This window comes from Elephantulus edwardii, unplaced genomic scaffold, assembly GCF_000299155.1.
Source record: "Elephantulus edwardii isolate Elephantulus edwardi_28Jun2011 unplaced genomic scaffold, EleEdw1.0 scaffold00002, whole genome shotgun sequence".
NCBI classification, from domain to species: domain Eukaryota; kingdom Metazoa; phylum Chordata; class Mammalia; order Macroscelidea; family Macroscelididae; genus Elephantulus; species Elephantulus edwardii.
In genome coordinates, this window is record NW_006399752.1 from 23995652 (window position 1) to 24013563 (window position 17912).

At 36.6% G+C, this 17912-nt stretch overlaps 1 protein-coding gene across 2 annotated transcripts in view; it reads left to right on the forward strand.

The window, feature by feature from the left end:
- LAMA4 (laminin, alpha 4) overlaps nt 1-17912 on the forward strand; it is a 229742-nt gene that overhangs the window by 194444 nt on the left and 17386 nt on the right. For both annotated transcript variants that reach the window (XM_006879028.1, XM_006879027.1), the window contains exons 27-33: nt 44-181; nt 2073-2206; nt 3316-3480; nt 5070-5223; nt 10707-10894; nt 12104-12293; nt 14138-14293. In XM_006879028.1, coding sequence (XP_006879090.1) covers nt 44-181; nt 2073-2206; nt 3316-3480; nt 5070-5223; nt 10707-10894; nt 12104-12293; nt 14138-14293 — 1125 coding nt within the window. The remainder of the gene's footprint in view (nt 1-43; nt 182-2072; nt 2207-3315; nt 3481-5069; nt 5224-10706; nt 10895-12103; nt 12294-14137; nt 14294-17912) is intronic.

The following is a 17912-nucleotide window of genomic DNA, read 5'->3' on the forward strand; positions in this document are numbered from 1 at the left end:
GTAATAACACTACTCTACTTTTCTAATCTGCATTGGCATACAGATATCACGCAGAGCATATTTCAATGGACAGAGTTTCATTGCTTCAAGTCAGAAAATATCTTTCTTTGATGGCTTTGAAGGAGGTTTTAATTTCCAAACCTTACAGCCAAGTGGATTATTATTTTATTATGCTTCAGGGGTAAGTATTTGTTTTTTCTTGAGGATATTTATTGTGATAATTAATTGTCTTATTATTAACAATACTTTTTTATACCTCTTTTTTTTAATTGGTATTTGTATTGGTAAGCATATAATTGGTTATAAACATTGTGCTTCATTCATGTACATATAGGAGCATTTTTGTGTGTGTATGTGTGCTTTTCAATTTCCTTCATTGGCATTACATTTCATACAATCCTTTCCGTACAATACTACTTCTTACGTAAATTGAAGTTTTTATTTAGGTTGATGTTGACTCATTTGCAAATACACAGAATACCTCAATGCAGGCACTTTAAAATATATATAGATCAGGTATTAAAAGTCAGGAGCTCTTAACTTGAAACTCAAAAACCGCATTCACCAGGAGTTCATGGATAGAAGTCATACAATCTTGTGGCCTTAGGTGGGAAGAGATGATATGCTCATTTTCTCTCACTAAACTTTAGTATTTTGTTTATAATGTATACAGCCAACAAATCACAGCAATATTAACAACACTTGTGACTCTGTCATTGGTAGAAATCATGGATGTTTTGCATATCACATTATAATTGTCATAGATATTTTCAAAATACTTTTACCCATTGCTATTCTAAGTTAGAGTGCTCATTAGATCTGATAGTAAGTCTTATTGAAAGTTAATTAAAAAAACACATATTGCTATAACACAAACATATAATTTTAACTTCAAAACACATTTTAGTGCCATTGTTTTCCTCTACATATTCTGATTTATGCATTTTAACATGTTAGTTAATGAATGAAGGGCTGCATATGCATCACCAAACTGCCCATGAAATCCACAGCACACAAACGATTAAGAAAATCTGACTATATGTTAAGAACTGACATGGATTTTAGTTGATCAAACAGTAAAAAGAATACGCTCTTCTGGCCTTGAATTTTCTATAGAGTATGAGTTCAGTTTACAAAGCTGTTATTTTAAAACTAAAATAGACTCTGGAAAAGGTTTGGTTCTGACTGATTTCTCTCTGGAGCCTTCCTCAATGATTGACTGTTTTGTAATGTCATTTATAAAGCAGCTTTTTTCATTCATATTGCTTTTATCTGTCACAGTTCTCTTGAATTTCATTCAAATCAGTTGCATCTGTGAAAACAGACCCAAAGTATTTGTAGGGTTTCTGCCACAAAACTTGTTTTGGATACCCATGATTAGTCAAATAACACTTTCCATTCACACAAAAAGCAGTTTATGCTAACTTTAGGGAGCTCTGGTGGCCTAGGGCCAAGAATCTGTGCTGCAACCCCAAAGGCATGCAGTTTGAGACCACCAGCAAAAGAGAAGCAAGATTATCATTTTGTCGATATTTTATGACAAGTGATAAGCAAATCACAAAAAAGTGGTGGTAACTTCTGCTTTAATTTTTTTTTCTGTCTCTGTAAATGAAAACAATGGAATAATTTAAAAAGGCAAAATGGACAAACCAACTTTTTTTTTTAACAAACCAACTTTTGCCTGATCAGCCAGTTGTATCCCCAAAGGAGTCCAAATACTGTATTTACAAAGCAGCTTAAAAGTTAGTCTGAAGATGAGGCAGAAATGTCTGCATTGAGAAAGAAACTGGCTGGGGCTGCAACTCTCAGCAGGACAAAATCTCCAATAATTTTCAGCTCAGATTACTGATTTCCCCTCTCTCAACCCCTGCTCCTTAAAAACATGTGTCTAATTCTATAGGCATCGCCAATGAAAGCAACAGAATATCTTCATTTATTTTTCGTAGGTATTGCAATCAAATCTCTGGTAAAAGGTTTGTTCCTTTAAGCAATACCATTGTGTGAATGCTGAGAGCATGTCATACGCTGGTTCCCTGGACCCCTGACTTTAAACCCTTATGCTTGCCTTTCAGTCTGATGTGTTCTCCATTTCACTGGATAATGGCACTGTGATCATGGATGTAAGAGGATTCAAAGTGAAATCAGCAAATAAGCAATACAACGACGGGCTGTCCCACTTCATTATTGCCTCTGTCTCACCCACAAGGTATTCCCTCCACCAAGTCTTTACTTGGAAGACATGATTACGTCCAATGACTTTATGAATAAGCTGTTTCTCTGCAGTTTTTGGATGCTATCGAGTCAATTCCAATTCATAGTGACTCGGTATGACAGGAGAGAGCTGCCTTATAGGGTTTTCAACGATATAACCATGACAGGAGCAAGTTGCACAAAGCTGCTGAGCAGGTATAAAGGACTAACTTTTCAGTTGGCAGCCAAGCATTTACACGGTACCACCAGGGCTCCTTTTGCTTTTCTGACATTTAAATCAATGGTGGGGAGTGAAAACAAAAAGAATGAAACAGTTACTTATTTTCAAGAAATAACATGTAAATATAAAATACCAATACAATTCGGATCCACCAGTTGCTTTGCAGGAGAAGGACACTCTCCTCCCCTGCGAGTCACTGCCTCTGAAAACCTGCCAGAGAGTCGTTCATGGGTCAGTTCTAACTCAATGGCACACAACAACAAACACAAATGTGAAAGTTTTCTTCCTCTCTAGTTAAATATCTTTGACAGAAGTGACCATATACTGTATTTTCAGGATGGAATGGAGACTTCAGCAAATATTAATATACTTTAGATTTTTAATTTGTGACTACATTTAAAAAGCATTATTTTAAAACCTGCTAATACTAAATGTCTTCTTGTAATAAGAAATCTTGTAATGAAATAAGTAAGTGTCTGGTATAAAGAGCAGACATTCTGTTACAATACCAAAGGATTTTTACATCTTTCTGTAAAACTCTACTTCTCTTAAAGATTGGATTCAACTCATGTGTTTTACATTGAAAATAATTTCCCACAAATGCTTATTTCTGTTTTCTACACACACACAAAATACAGATGACTAGGTGTCTGAAGTTGTTTTATGGTCTTAAAGTTCATTCTTGATTTGGAGTCTTTTTTTCTGCATAGAAATATTCAACCATTTTGTCATGTGCATCATGAAGAATATGGTAACATTTGGGCTGTTCGTCCACCACATGTTCCATTACAATTCCATAATAAAACTGCTTATATAACCTAGATTGAATTTTAATATAAAATGCTTATTATATGATGGTCAATGAAGCTTCTTTTTCTTTGCAGATATGAACTGATAATAGATCAGAGCAGACATAGGAATAAGAATCCCACCACGGGGAAAGTGGAAGAGACACAGCCAAATGAAAAGAAGTTTTACTTTGGTGGCTCACCCATAAGTCCTCAATACAATAATTTCACTGGCTGTATAAGCAATGCCTACTTTACCAGGTAATATATTTTTATTAATCGTACATTTTTGTGTCTGATAAAGCAGATAATGCAAGTCAATTTAAAAATGTATGTACACCCTTTATACTGGAAACCGAGAAATTTATCAGAAACTCTAGAGGGTCCTAGTTGGAAACATCTTTCTTCTTGGACAACGGACATACTTGAGTTCCTGTACAGGTTTTCCCCATTAGTGTCTGAATGATCTTGGTTGATTAAGCCTCAATTTTCTACCTGTAAAGTTCTAAAACTAATGCCTACCTTCTTTTGGGCATATGGCCAGGAGGGACTGGTCCTTGGAGAAGGACATCATGCTTGGAAGGGTGGAGGGACAGCACAGGAGATGAAACCTTAGATGAGATGGATTGATACAGTAATTGGGGCAATGGGAATAGGTTTCTCAAAATAAATGAGACTGGCTCAGGACAGGGCAGACTTCAGAGATACTGTATATCGGGTCACGAAGAGTCACAGGTGACTTGACAGCACATAATATCAACAACCTAAGTTTGTTCTGAAAACTAACAGATAATAACATAAGACAGTTTGCACATGTTTAAAATACTGGATATCATTATTTTGGCTTATTAATGGCTTGCTCTTTTGGCAATCCATGGGATATTCAGCTCTCTTCTCCAGCACTGCAACAGATAGCTCTTGCAAAAAAAGAGCAGCCAGAGTATTTGGAGGCAAAGATGGCAAAGCTTCATTTCCTATACTTTGGACATACAGCTAAGTGGGGCTATTCCTTTAGAAGGGACTTGGTAAGATAGAGGGTCAGTGGAAGAGAGGAAGACCCCAACAAGATAGATTGACACACTAACTCCAACAGTGGGCTCTACTGTGTCAGAGACGTGACGATGGCACAGGATAGGGAGAGGTTCAGGTTGCCTGTTCATAGTGTCACTGAGTCATACTCTACTCGACAGCACCTAACAACATTATTAATGGTATAGTACAGAGTAACATCACCAAATCATTGTTAGAGAGTTTTAAATGGCTTCTTAACTTAATGCACTTAATCTAGATTATTAAAAAAACACTGTGGAGGTTCCGTGAGCATAAGAAGAAATGAGAAATAAATATAACACAGATTATGTAATGCCGAAGCTATTTCAGTCACCTACGGTGTGTAAGTGGTCTTTCTCATTATAACATGCTGATGCAAGAAACATGGTGTTGCTGCTGTTGTTGTTTTTGTTGTTGTGTTGTTGTTAGCTTCACTGAGTCAGTGTAGACTCAAAATGACCCATCTACAACAGAAGGAAACCCTGCCCAATGCCGTGCCATCCCACAAGCTCTACTATACTCACACCATTGTAGCAGTCACTGTGTTGATCTACCGCCTTAACGGTCCTCCTCACTTTCATCCGTCCTCCATTTTTTCAAGCATTACATCTGGACCTTCTCATAGCTATTAATTGATTGAATAATAACTGAGAGGTATCCTCATTAAGATTATACATGATGGCTAGAAACCTATCACATGTACACCACAAAATTGTGCAAGTGCTTTGACTTCCTCTGTGTTTTCATCATATAATGTTAACCAGATTTGTTAAAGCTGTTTTCCTCCATTATAACCACAGGTTGGATAGAGATGTGGAGGTGGAAGATTTCCAGCGATATTCCGAAAAGATCCACACTTCTCTGTATGAGTGCCCTATTGAGTCTTCACCATTGTTTCTTCTTCACAAAAAAGGAAAGAATTCCTCCAAGCCCAAAACAAATCAGAATAAAAAGGTAAAAAATAATGCTGTGCCATCTTTCTAGTTGTCCTCATCTTCCATAGACATAGCTCTAAAACACCTCTGTTTTATAGAATTTAATTAGTAACTATGCACATGGGAGGGAAAGATGAGATTGTTGGAGGGTTTAACAAACTTTTCTCACCGCAGTAAAGTCAGAATCAAGTCACAGCTGACCCTTCATCAGCTTTCAGAGGCTGAAAATCACACAGAGGAGATTGCCTGTCTTTCTCCCAAAGCCTCGGTTGGATTTGAACTGCCAGAGAGTCACTACCTTTGAGTTAATAGAGCAATTCCTTGTGCACTACACCACCAGAGTCCAGTTAATTTTTTCCCCACAGAAACTGTTTGAGTCAGCTTTTATTAGTCCTCCCAACTACTTTTTGTTATACTTGTTAAATTCCGTATTTAATATAACTTACATGTATAATATGTACTATTACACTTCACCCCAATTTTTGCTGTTGATTTGGAACAGACTCATGCCTGACCCTCCACCCGGTTTTCACAGGCTGTAAATTACGTAGGAAGAGGGTACCCACTTTTCTCTCTAGGAGTGGATGGTGAATTTAAACTGCCCTTGAATTAGCAGGGCAACTCCATATGGACTACACCGCCAGTGCTCCCTCAATCACTCTTTAATATTATTAATTCTCTGGGAGCATTTGCTTTAATGTATCAATTTCAAACTTTGTCACATTTCTAGAAATCATTAAAGTTCTTGATCTTTTATTCTCTCCAACTTTCTGGCCTTTACTTCACCATTCACATACTTACTAAAAGCTGTGCCATCAACTACAGCTGATACAGCATCAAAAACTTGAGTTTCAAAATTCCATTCTGTCTGCATGTGTGTATCTCTTTTTTTCTCTCTCCCTATGTTTCATTACTGACTGGAAATCTTCATAAACTTTGCCTTGCCACCATTTAAATACTTAGTCCTTTTCATTTTTTCAGGACATATGTCTCCTGTCTGAGGTCAATTTTGACAATGTATTCACATGCTCCCACACAAGCCATCATCATCTCACATCTGAATTACTGTAGTGTCTTTCAACAGGTTATCTTCTTTCTCCCTTTATCCTTAACAGTCTGTCCTAGACAATCAGATATCATTCCTACATGCAAGAGGACTTCCTACTACACTCAAAAAACAAGTCCTTACACTATCACCTCAAAAAAAAAAAATTGCCACTTTGTTCTATAGGGTTTTCAGTATCTGGTTTTTTGGAAGTGGATCAGCAGGACTTTATTCCAAAGAATCTCTGGGTAGACTAAAACTTCTAGCCTTTACATTCACAGCACAGTACATAACTATAGTACCACTCAGGGACCTGCACACAGTATCGCAAGAGACCCCTGTGATCCAGGCCCCTTTACGTCAGTTCACTCTGCTGCCTCCTAGGTCTTCAACTATGTCGTGTATACTCAGGTCTTTGCTTGAACTCCTCCACCTGTACCATTCTCCCTTTGCTACCTTCCAGCATTGAACATATCACATCAGTTGAGTACGGTCTACCCTGACCACCTGTTTAATAACTCAGCCAGCCTTCTGTTCCATACCAGTGTCACAGATTGTTCTTACTTTTTTCTGTTTTTCTTTTTTTATGTAAGATCCTAATGTATTATGTATTTTATTATACTCACTATTGATTTCTGTCTTCTATGCTATAATTCAAGCTCCAATGCAGTGTTCCCTGAAGTATCCTAAGTACCTAGAACGATGCCTAGCACTAAATAGGTGTTGAGTAAATGTTTGACTGTTTCTGAGGATTAAATGAGCTACTCCCTAAAGCACACTTAGCACAATGCCTGGCATATTAGAAATGTTGAATGAACATTATCTATCCTATCTTTTTAAAGTTTTATGAATATTTGTGGAAGGTTGATTCTTGAAATTGGAATTTCTCAGCCCAAGGGCATGTGCATTTGTACTCGCTAGGGCAGTAGTAACTTACACTTCCTTAAACAGCAATTGAAAGATCTGTCCTGCACAATTGCCAGTATTAAAAAGAAGCAAGTATTTAGAATCTTGCCAATCTACTGGGCTGATAGGGATTCTCCTTGTGGTTTAAATTTTCATTCTCTCATGGCTGAGCATCTTTCCTCAGAAGAACTGATTGGCTTTCAAAGCTGGCTCCTAGGTGATCAGCAAGAAAGAAGAGGCTCCATCAGCCTCTCATTTCATTTCTGATTGTTTTTCAATGACCATTACACTTTGAAGCAAAAATCCACTACCATGGAATTGATTGCACCTCACAACCCTGTAAGGCAGAGGAGAACTTCACCCTAGAGTTTCCAAAGTTTTGGTCTTTACAAACACTAACTGCTGCATTTTCTCCCGTGGAGTGGTTAGTTCAGACCCTTCCATTAACAGTCAAGATTTTAGCCACTGTGGCACCAGAATGTCTTATACCGGGACATTTACCCTGTATTTAAATTTGTGTGGACTGACCTTTAGGATCCCTACGAAAACTATTTTTTCCATACATTGTTTCTTTATGTGTGTTTTTAAAAAAACCACCACAAACAAACCTTGTTCATATAAAATAAAATTTATAATATTTCAGTATCTTTTACAACACCTTACAACAATGTTCCTTTCCTGAATTTGACATAGGATAGCTTTTAAGCACCTCAAGCAGAAAGATCTTTTCATGGATTTTTATGAAAGATTTGGCTAGTTTCAACTCTCAGAGATCAGTGTGAGATTCTTCAATCTTAATGTCACCTTAATATAGGTGAGCTCTGGTGACCTACTGGCAAGAAGCTGCACTGCAATCCCAGATGTACACACTTCAAATTTGCCAGATGCGCTGTTGGAGAACAAGGGGCACTCTCCTCCTTACCAGTGAGATCCAACTTGATGGTACACACACGCCCTCCCAAAAAAGAAATAAATTTAAATAAAAAATTTAAAAATATCACCTTAATATATTGGTGGATCCCAAAATGTTTCTTCAGAGAAATTTGTTTCTTTTTTTAAATTGTCACTTAAGCACTGATAAGATGATCAAAGAGCTGGTGAACATTGCAGTCTGGGGAGAAAGATCATTAAAAATACATTATCATTTTAGATGAACATTGTTTTTCAAATGAAGCTATCAAATGTAGTTTCCTATACATATTCATAGTCTCAATATTATAATCAACTATTCTTGAATCTACACAAACACAAACTTTCAATATTATAGAAAATCTCTTAGCCTGTCTGGTAAATATTCTTAGACACCCAAGTGACACAATATCAAATCACTATAGATTTCATCTATACTTTATGGTAAGTATAATGTCAATGTTTGCTAATCTTTTCTCAAATTTATGTCTGCATAAGTTACTTTTAAATATTTTCCAAGAAATACATATGATAACTGGTTTAAACTCTTAAAAATCCTAAATCTAGGCAATATGAACTTAAAAGAACTTATTTAAACAATAATCTCCTCTGGTGGCCTGCTGATAAGAAGCTGCAATGCAATTCCCAGAGTTTGCCATGTGGTTGAAAAACACCAGTTGCACCATGGGAAAAGGATGACAATCTCCTTCCGTGAGATTTAGTGCCTCTGCAACACCACTATCAGCTGTGGGTCAATTCTGGCTCAACAGTACATAACAACAGCAATTCTATTTTATGCAATTATTATAATTCATATAGCCATTAACTGACTTTTAGTCCTTTTCATCTTCCCTTTTTTAAGGATAAAGATAGTTGGACATAAATCTTTAATGATATTGATGAGCAAATTGTTAGGATAGATTCTTATTCCAAGTAAATTCTTCTGAATTTGAAGATCAGCAGTGAAGTTTCAAGAACACAAGATAGTGCTTAAAAGTTACTCTAAATCTTGGAGAATGGAACTTTCATATACTGTTGTTAAGATTGTAAAATGGTACAACCACACAATTTAGCATTTCCTCAAAAAAGCTGAACATAGAGATTCTATATGAACCACATATTCCAGCGCTAGGAATATATCCCAAGGAAATTAGAAATGAGACACAATTGGAGATTTGTACACCAATGTACATAGAAGCATTATTCACAATCACAAGAACATGGAAGCAGCCCAAGTGTCCAATGACAACTTAGTGGATTGATAAATTGTAGTACAGTCACAGGATAGAATACTATGCAACACTCAGGAGCAACAATTTTGAAAATCACTTCATAACGGGAAAGACTGGAGAGCTTTATGCTGAGTGAATTAACTCAGTCTCATAAAGACAAATACTATGTAAGACTATTACTGTGAAAAATAGAAGAATAACTAGTAAAACATGTATGGGGTGCACAGGAAGAAGGGGTGGGAGCAGAGGGTTGAGGATAGGTGAGGGGAAATCACAGTCACACAGTTTTGTGGCTTTAGGGAGGGGAGTAAAGGAAATGTGAAAGATCAGTAGAGATTTGATGGTAATGGTCAGCATAGTTCAATGGTGATTCATTTTATAAAACACAGTGTATGAGAATGATTGTATGAAACACAATGTGAGTGAAGGAAAGTATGAAACATATGAATTTTGTATACAAACCAATATAAAATTATTTTTTAAATATTCTACATCCTATTACATTAAAATATGTATATCATGTCAGAAATAATTTAAATATTCTGAAGGTGCTGCTAATTATGCTAATTTCTTACACAACATATGTAAATAATAATCAGTGGGTTAAATTGATATTGTTGTCCATAATATAAAGGCTTCATTGGTTTACTCATCTAGAATAATTTTTGCCAGTATTTTATGGGTTTGTCAGTGTTTTTATTATTTTTTCAGTAAAGAATATATTTTAAAATCTTATTTTTGCACTCATTTTTCTTGTGGTTTCAACTATTAAAACTTCAATGTCTTTCTTCCTACATAATGTTTATCACAGCACAAAAACAGCATAAGAACAGTAACGGTGTACAATAGCAATAACTATTCTGAAATTTACAAAGATAGTTAACTACTAAAAGTTTCATAATATAACTTTGATACTTTTTAGGGGAATAATTATTTTAAATAACTACACTGAGTTTAATATAACTTGATCAGTGCTACCTTTTTTAATTTTATACTGATTTATTTACAAAGTTTGAACACATTGTTTTTAATAAAAGATCCTTACATTTCCTTCAGCCCCATCAAATTGTGCAAACATCCCCGACCCATCCTAACCTCTCTTTAAGATGTTCAGTATTTATTTTAAACAACAATTTGGCTATTAATATAGCTTTAGGTTAGCTCAGCTTTACTATTTCAGACTTGAACTTGGGGTCTGTTAATGTGTTTTATTGCTGTTGTTGTTACAGCTGTGGGTGCTGCATTCTTTTGCCTGGAGGTAGAGGAAGGGATGAGAAGGACCTAATGTTTCAAAAATGAAAGAGGCACATATCATTATTAGTCTTTTAGTAGTAATGATAGAGCTATAACTAAGTTTTACTACTAACAAGTCAATGCTATCACTTTGACTATTGTTTCCTATTTTCAAAGGGAGAAAAGAGTAAGGATGCACCTTCATGGGATCCTGTTGGCCTGAAATTCCAGGAGAAGGATGCTCCAAAAGACTCTCACTGCCACTTTTCCAACAGCCCCCGAGCAATTGAACATGCCTATCAATATGGGGGCACAGCCAACAGCCGCCAAGAGTTTGAACACTTAACAGGAGACTTTGGCGAAAAGTAAAGTTAACACATTGTTTTAGAAACTCAATGCCTGACTGAGTTTGCCTATGTCATTTTACCTTATTATCTTGTCTCTCTGTTCTGTTTATTTATCATTGAAATACTAAATAGTATGATTGATGCTTTCCAAGAAATTCTTTTCTCTGTGACTTTATCTTTCAATATAAGGTACATAAGACAGAATTCCCTCAGGATTCTGTGTGATATTAAAAAGCAAAGCCAATTAGTGATAAGAAAATAGAGCAAATTTCACATAATCTATCATCTAACCTTGAAATCATCTTTCTTCCCTAATAAAAATTGCTTTCAGATTATAAATGGAAATTATTAGAATGTTGATAAGCAGAGACATTAAAAATATAAATACATGTGTACATGTGTGCTCCTCACCTTACCTTTTCCTGGAATTTTATAGCCCTCCAGTTTTGTAATATTATTGAGAATTTTTTTTTTCTACCGTTAGCATCCTAGTCTCTTTAAATTGAATTTGTTCAGGTCATTTCAAATTGTTTGTTTGTGTAACAGTGCCTTCACGATAATGCTTCCTAATTTACTACTGCATTATTAGCAGAATAACTATTTTATATTCTTCTAGAAGAATTTAAAGTCAATCAAATTGGAAGTTAGCATAACAAATGTTATCTATTCTTGGCCTTGAGCTACATTTTAGAAGACTGCTTTCGATTTGTATTTTTGTTATTTCTATTTTCAGGTGACTATTTTTAAACTCGTTATATTCTTTGATTAATTTGAGAAACCATTTTAATTTCTCCTTCTTATAATACACAAATCATATTGTTTTTATATGCAGATTAGTTACTCACTAGCATTTTCTCCATATAGACAAACCTCATCAACATAGTTTTAGTAAACTCATTTTACCCATATTTTCAAAGCTACATATAACAATATTTTTTTTATATTTACTTTCTTTAAACTTAGACTATATCGCTGTCTTTTTTTTTTTTTTTTTTTATATTTACTTTCTTTAAACTTAGACTATATCGCTGTCTTAAAAAAATGGAGAAGGCCTTAACATTTTTTAAATACTATCATTAGCCAATACTTATTAGTAACACAATGGGATAATTAGAAGAAATACAACTTGGGTTTAAATTAATGAGTACTATTTCTCTTTTTTCCTACTTTGTTAGCAATAATCCTCAATCTAGTTTACAGATGATATTTTTTTTTTTCTTTTACCAGATCTCAGTTTTCCATTCGCCTGAAAACTCGCTCCTCCCATGGTATGATTTTCTATGTCTCAGATCAAGAAGAGAATGACTTCATGACGCTATTCTTGGCCCATGGTCGTTTGGTTTTCATGTTCAATGTTGGCCACAAGAAACTGAAGATTAGAAGTCAGGAGAAATACAATGATGGATTGTGGCATGATGTAAGTTGAAGGCAGAGAGTAGCATTATCAGCTAATATTCACTACTGTCCAGCTCTAATTACCCCACTATTCTCTCTAGAAGCTTGGATATTAAAATTCTATAAGAGGAAGTTCAAAGTTTCATGTCAGAGTGTTTCTTTATTAATTTCTTATAAAAAATTTAAAATATATAATTTTAAAAGAGACACAAATTAAGTATAATTATTTTTAACCAAAGGATCAGTAGCTAACATAATTAAATTTGGTTTCTAATTATTTGTCATTTTAGTTTTTCCTTTGCTACCTATATAGGCTATAGTGTTCAACAACTATTCCTGAATGTCTTTTATAGGGCAGAGAATAGGCCTACTTAGGGAGATCCACAGTGAAGAACAAATACACACAGAAAGGCAGAAAAACCACTGGAGAAATAGCTAAATATTTAAGCAAATCTGTTTCCATGTAATGAAGATAGAAAGTACCATAAAATGCATTATAGTTAATTGCAATAATTTTAAAAGAGGGAGAGAACATATGGGCTGAACCTTCTGAGAAAATATTCATACAGAAGTGTGATAAATTTAAAATATATTCAAAGATTCTGACCACTGGGCCAATTGGCAGCATCAGGATGGACGGTGAAGAGATTGAGATTGTTCATAGCTTTAGTTTGCTTGGCTCCACAGTCAACACTCTCGGCACCAGTAGCCAGGAAATTAGAAGACATATTGCCATGGGAAAGTCTGCTGTTAGGGACCTCTCCAAAGTACTGAGGAGCAATGGTGTCTCTCAGAAGACTAAGGTACATCTGATACAGGCCGTGATCTTTGCTATCATTTGTTATGCATCAGAGAGTTGGACAAGGACTAAGGAGGATAGAAGGAGAATTGATGCCTTTGAGCTGTGGTGCTGGAAAAGAGTATTAAGGGTGCCATGTACTGCTAGGAAAACAAACAGATTCATCCTGGAGAGGGTTAAATCAAGTGGCTCCTTGGAGGCAAGGATTCTGATGTTCCGTCCAACATACTTTGGACATGTTGTAAGGAGAGACCGACCGGTCCTTGGAGGGGGACATCATGCTTGGGAGGGTGGAGGGACAGCACAGGAGGGGAAGGCCCTCTACGAAGTGGATTGATTCAGTGACTGGGATAATCGGGATGGGAGTCTCAGAGACAGTGCGATTGGCACAGGACAGAGCAGAGTTTGGGGCTGTTATACATAGGCTCGCTATGAGTTGCAAGCGACTCAATGGCATGAAACAACAACAACATTCAGAATTAAAGCCTGAAGTTTTAAATCAGAAACTATATAGTTAAGTTATTTTAACACATTTTTATAATCCTGTACATTAATCATAATGAATTGGTAAATAGAAGGTGAACAGGTAAAAACAGCTATATATAAAAAAGTAAAAGAGCCCCCGTGGTGCAGAGCATTACTTGGTACTAAGGGAAGTGGTTCTATTTCACCAGATGCTCACAGAAGAAAGACAATCAGACTCCTCCTCTCACAAAAATGTACAGCCTCAGCCATCCGGTGGATGGTCACGATGAGTTGGAATCAACTATAGAGCAGTGGGTTTGGTTTGAGTTTGGTACATAAAATAAGGAGACCTGGAAACGTGTGAATTATGTACAGCAAAAATAGAATTGATGAGAACAGTTTTCTTTTTTTGAAAAAAAAAAAAAAGAAAAAAAGCCAAGAACCACTGTGCTGAGGAAGAAGTGACAAATTCCTGAGCTTCAGGAAAGCAAATGCCATTTTAAATAGTGTTTTGTGGAGCAGAGTTAAGAGGACAGTCAGAACAGCCTGTTCCCCAATTTTAGTATATGCTTAGCTATGTTCTTTTCCTTCTCTTCAACCAGGTGATATTTATTCGGGAAAACAGTGGTGGTCGACTGATAATTGATGGTCTTCGAGTCCTTGAAGAAAGTCTGCCTCCCACTGAAGAGGCCTGGAAAATCACAAGTCCCATTTATCTGGGAGGCGTGGCTCCTGGGAAGGCTGTGAAAAATGTCCAGGTAATGCAGGGAGCATGACTGAGCTAGGAAGTGGAAAATGCATTTTGCCTAGGCCCTCATTTTAAAAATTATAAAACCTGCAAGGATAAAATTATAATTTTGTGATTTGGTTACATTTGGTGGCACAGCAAAATGAGCCCGATCCTTCTGAAATTCCTGAGTGGTGTAACTGTCAGCATGCTTGCTTGGCCACTTGGTGTTTCAACACACCTGGCAACATCTTCAGAAAGCCCTGAAGATGAACTTCTCAAAAATCAGCCATTGAAAATGCAGTGGAGATAACTAGTAAGATGTGAATAAAATGCAAAGGAGGAAGGGATGGATGCAGGGGAACGGAAAGTGGGGTCACAGACTGTGGTGGGCTGATGGAGGGGATAAAGGAATTAGGAAAGATTCGGTGGGGACCTGAAAAAATGAAGTAAAAGCAGGCATAGATCAATGGTGACTAACATAATAAAACAATGTATGAGAATGATTGTATGAAACATAATGTGAAAGAAGGAGTGTGTGAAACACAATGTATAGAAATTTTATGTGCAAACCAATATAAAAGAAAAGTAATTTTTTTTAACTGCTATGGAGGACTCACAGTAAAATTTTGGTTTCCGTGGATTCTAACAAGCTGTGGGAGGTTATCAAGTATATTATCCATGCAGAATGAAAAAGGTCATTACAAAGACAGAGGAAGAAGAGAAGACCGAGATGAATGTCAGAAGAGACTCTGAATATTACTCTAGATTGCCAAGAAGCCAAAGCAAAAGGAAGAAAGCAGGCAGTTAAGGAGCTGAACAGAAGAATTCAAAAGGCAGTTCGAGAAGAGAAAGCAAAGTGTTATAATGAGATGTACAAAGAGCTGGAGTTGGAAGGTCAAAAGGGCTGAACTTGCTGGCATTTCTTAAATTGAAGGAACTGAAGAACAAACCCAAGCTGATACAGAAGAATTTCATGTGACAACACATGACCAAGAAGTAATGATGATGAAGGAGGAAGTGCAAGCTGCTCTGAAGGAATGGGCAAGAAAACAAGCTCCAGGAATTGATGGAACACCAACTGACATATTTCAACAAACAGATGCTGTGCTGGACATGCTCACCAGGTTGTGCTAAGAAATCTGGAAGACAACTAACTAACTACCTGGCCAGCTTACTACAAGAGATCCACATTCATTCCAAAGAAAGTGACCCAACAGAGTGTGGAAATTATCAAACATTGTCACTAATATCACATCCAAGCAAAATCCTACTGAAGATTATCCAAAATTATTGGAACAATACATTGGCAGAAAACTACCAGAAATACAAGCCAATTTCAGAAGAGTCTGTGGCACTAGAGACATTATCGCCAATGTCAGATGGATCTTGGCTGAAAGCAAAGAAAAGCAGAGGAATGTCTTTCTGTGTTTCATTGACTACTCAAAGGTATTTGACTGTATGTATCACAACAAATTGTGACTAATTTTGAGAAGAATGGGAATCACAGAACGCTTGATTGTGTTCATGCAAAACCTATACTTAGACCATAAAACAGATAACCAAACAGAGCAAAGAAACACTGCATGGTTCAAAATCAGGAAAGAAGTGTATCAGAGATATGTACTGTCTCCATACCTTCTGAATCTATGTGTGAAACAGATCGTTTGAGAGGCTGGACTTTATGGGGGGAAATGTAGTATCAGAATTGGAGGAAGATTCATCAACAACCTGTGTTGTGCAGATGACACAACCTTATTTGCTGAAACTGAGAAGGACCTAAAGCATTTGCTGCTGACGGACAAGAATTGCAGTCTTCAATAGGTATTGAAGCTCAACATGAAGAAGACAAAGATTCTCACTACAGGGCCAATTGGCAGCACCTTGATAGATGGAGAAGAGATTGAGATTGTTTCAGTTTGCTCGGCTCCACAATCAACTCTCTTGGCAATAGCATTCAGGAATTCAAAAGACAAATTGCATTAAGGAAATGTGTTGTCTGGTGCCTCTCCAAAGAGCTAAAGAACAATAATGTCATTCTAGAGATTAAGGTGCACCTGATTCAGGCCATGGTCTTCACAATTGCTTGCTATGCATTGGAAAGCTAGGCAATGACCAATAATAATAGAAGAATCAACGTCTTTGATTTGTTGTGCTGGAGGAGTCTTAAACACACCAGGGACTGCCAAGAGTAGAAACATGTCTATCTGGGAGAAAATGAAACCAGCCTGCTCCTCGGAGGCAAGGATTTTGAAGGCCCATCTCACATACTTTGGGCATGTGGCCAAGAAGGACCAATTCTGGGGGAATGACTTCATGCTTAGAAGGGTGGAAGGACAGAGTGGAAGAGGAAGACATTGAATGAGATGGATTGACACAGTAACTGATGTAAGGGGTAGTGTGTCAGAGACAGGGAAACTGACTCAAGATAGGGCAGAGTTCAGAGCTACTGAGTTGCAGGTGACTTGATGACACATAAAACAACAATATGAAGGGCAGTTCTGCTCTGACAACATAGGATAGCCCTGCAACTAGAAAAAAAATGGGATACTTAACCCTTTAAGGCTGACTGTTTGCCTCCTGACATTACGAAATCAGAAGTGATCTCTCATCCTAAGAAAGAGGTACACTGAAAAAGTTCCAGAGTTCTAACTTGTCCTAAAAAGGACAAGGAATGAATAAGACAAGCTTCCAATATTTTGTTTATAGGGTTGCTATGAGTCTTAGGCAACTTGATGACACCTAACAACAAAAAAGGAATCCTTGTTTATTCAAAAAGTAGATATATTTTTCATATTTTTTGTTTAAATGCAATCATTCAAATATATGTTTTATCCATGTACATTGTGTTTTAAACAATCACTCATATGCATTGTATTTTATATAATTATTATTGATCCATGCCTATTGTCACCCATCTTTTCAAGTCCTCATTGAATCTTTTATATTCTATTATCCCTTTCCACCCACTAACTTCTGCTATTCTAGTGCTTTCCTCCTTCCCTTTTTTTCTAATGTTTATAACTTTTTTTTCTTTTTTTTAATTATTATTTTTGTGTGTGTGTACCGTCAAATCAGATCTGACTGGTATGGTACAGGAGGAGATTGTCCCTCCTTTCCTGGCAGAGCATCTGGTGGATTTTAACCATGAGCCTCTGGGATTGTAGTTGCAGCTCCTTGCCACTAGGCCACCAGAGCTCCCCCCTCCTTCCCTTTTTTCCACCCCATTCTCTCTTCCCCTACCCCTTTTACATTTATACACATCTTACTCAATTATCTATTTTTACAATATTTTCAATAACAAATAAATACCAAAATTAAAGTTGTTCTGTTACCTGTTACTGAATTTTAAACACAAATTCCAAACCATTATGTAAACTGTGATCTTATTTTTGATACACATTTAAATACAAACACACACACACCTGAAATGTGCAAGAAAAAAGCAGATACTTCTGGGAAAATGTGAAGGAATAGTATGAAACACATAACTTTTTGTTGTTGTTGTTGTCTGGCACACCTGTCCCCACTACCCCAGTGACTGAATCAATCTACCTCATTGAGGGTCTTCCTCTCCAGCACTGTCCCTCCATCCTCCCAAGCATGAAGTCCCTCTCCAAGGACTGATCCCATCTTTCAACATGTTCAAA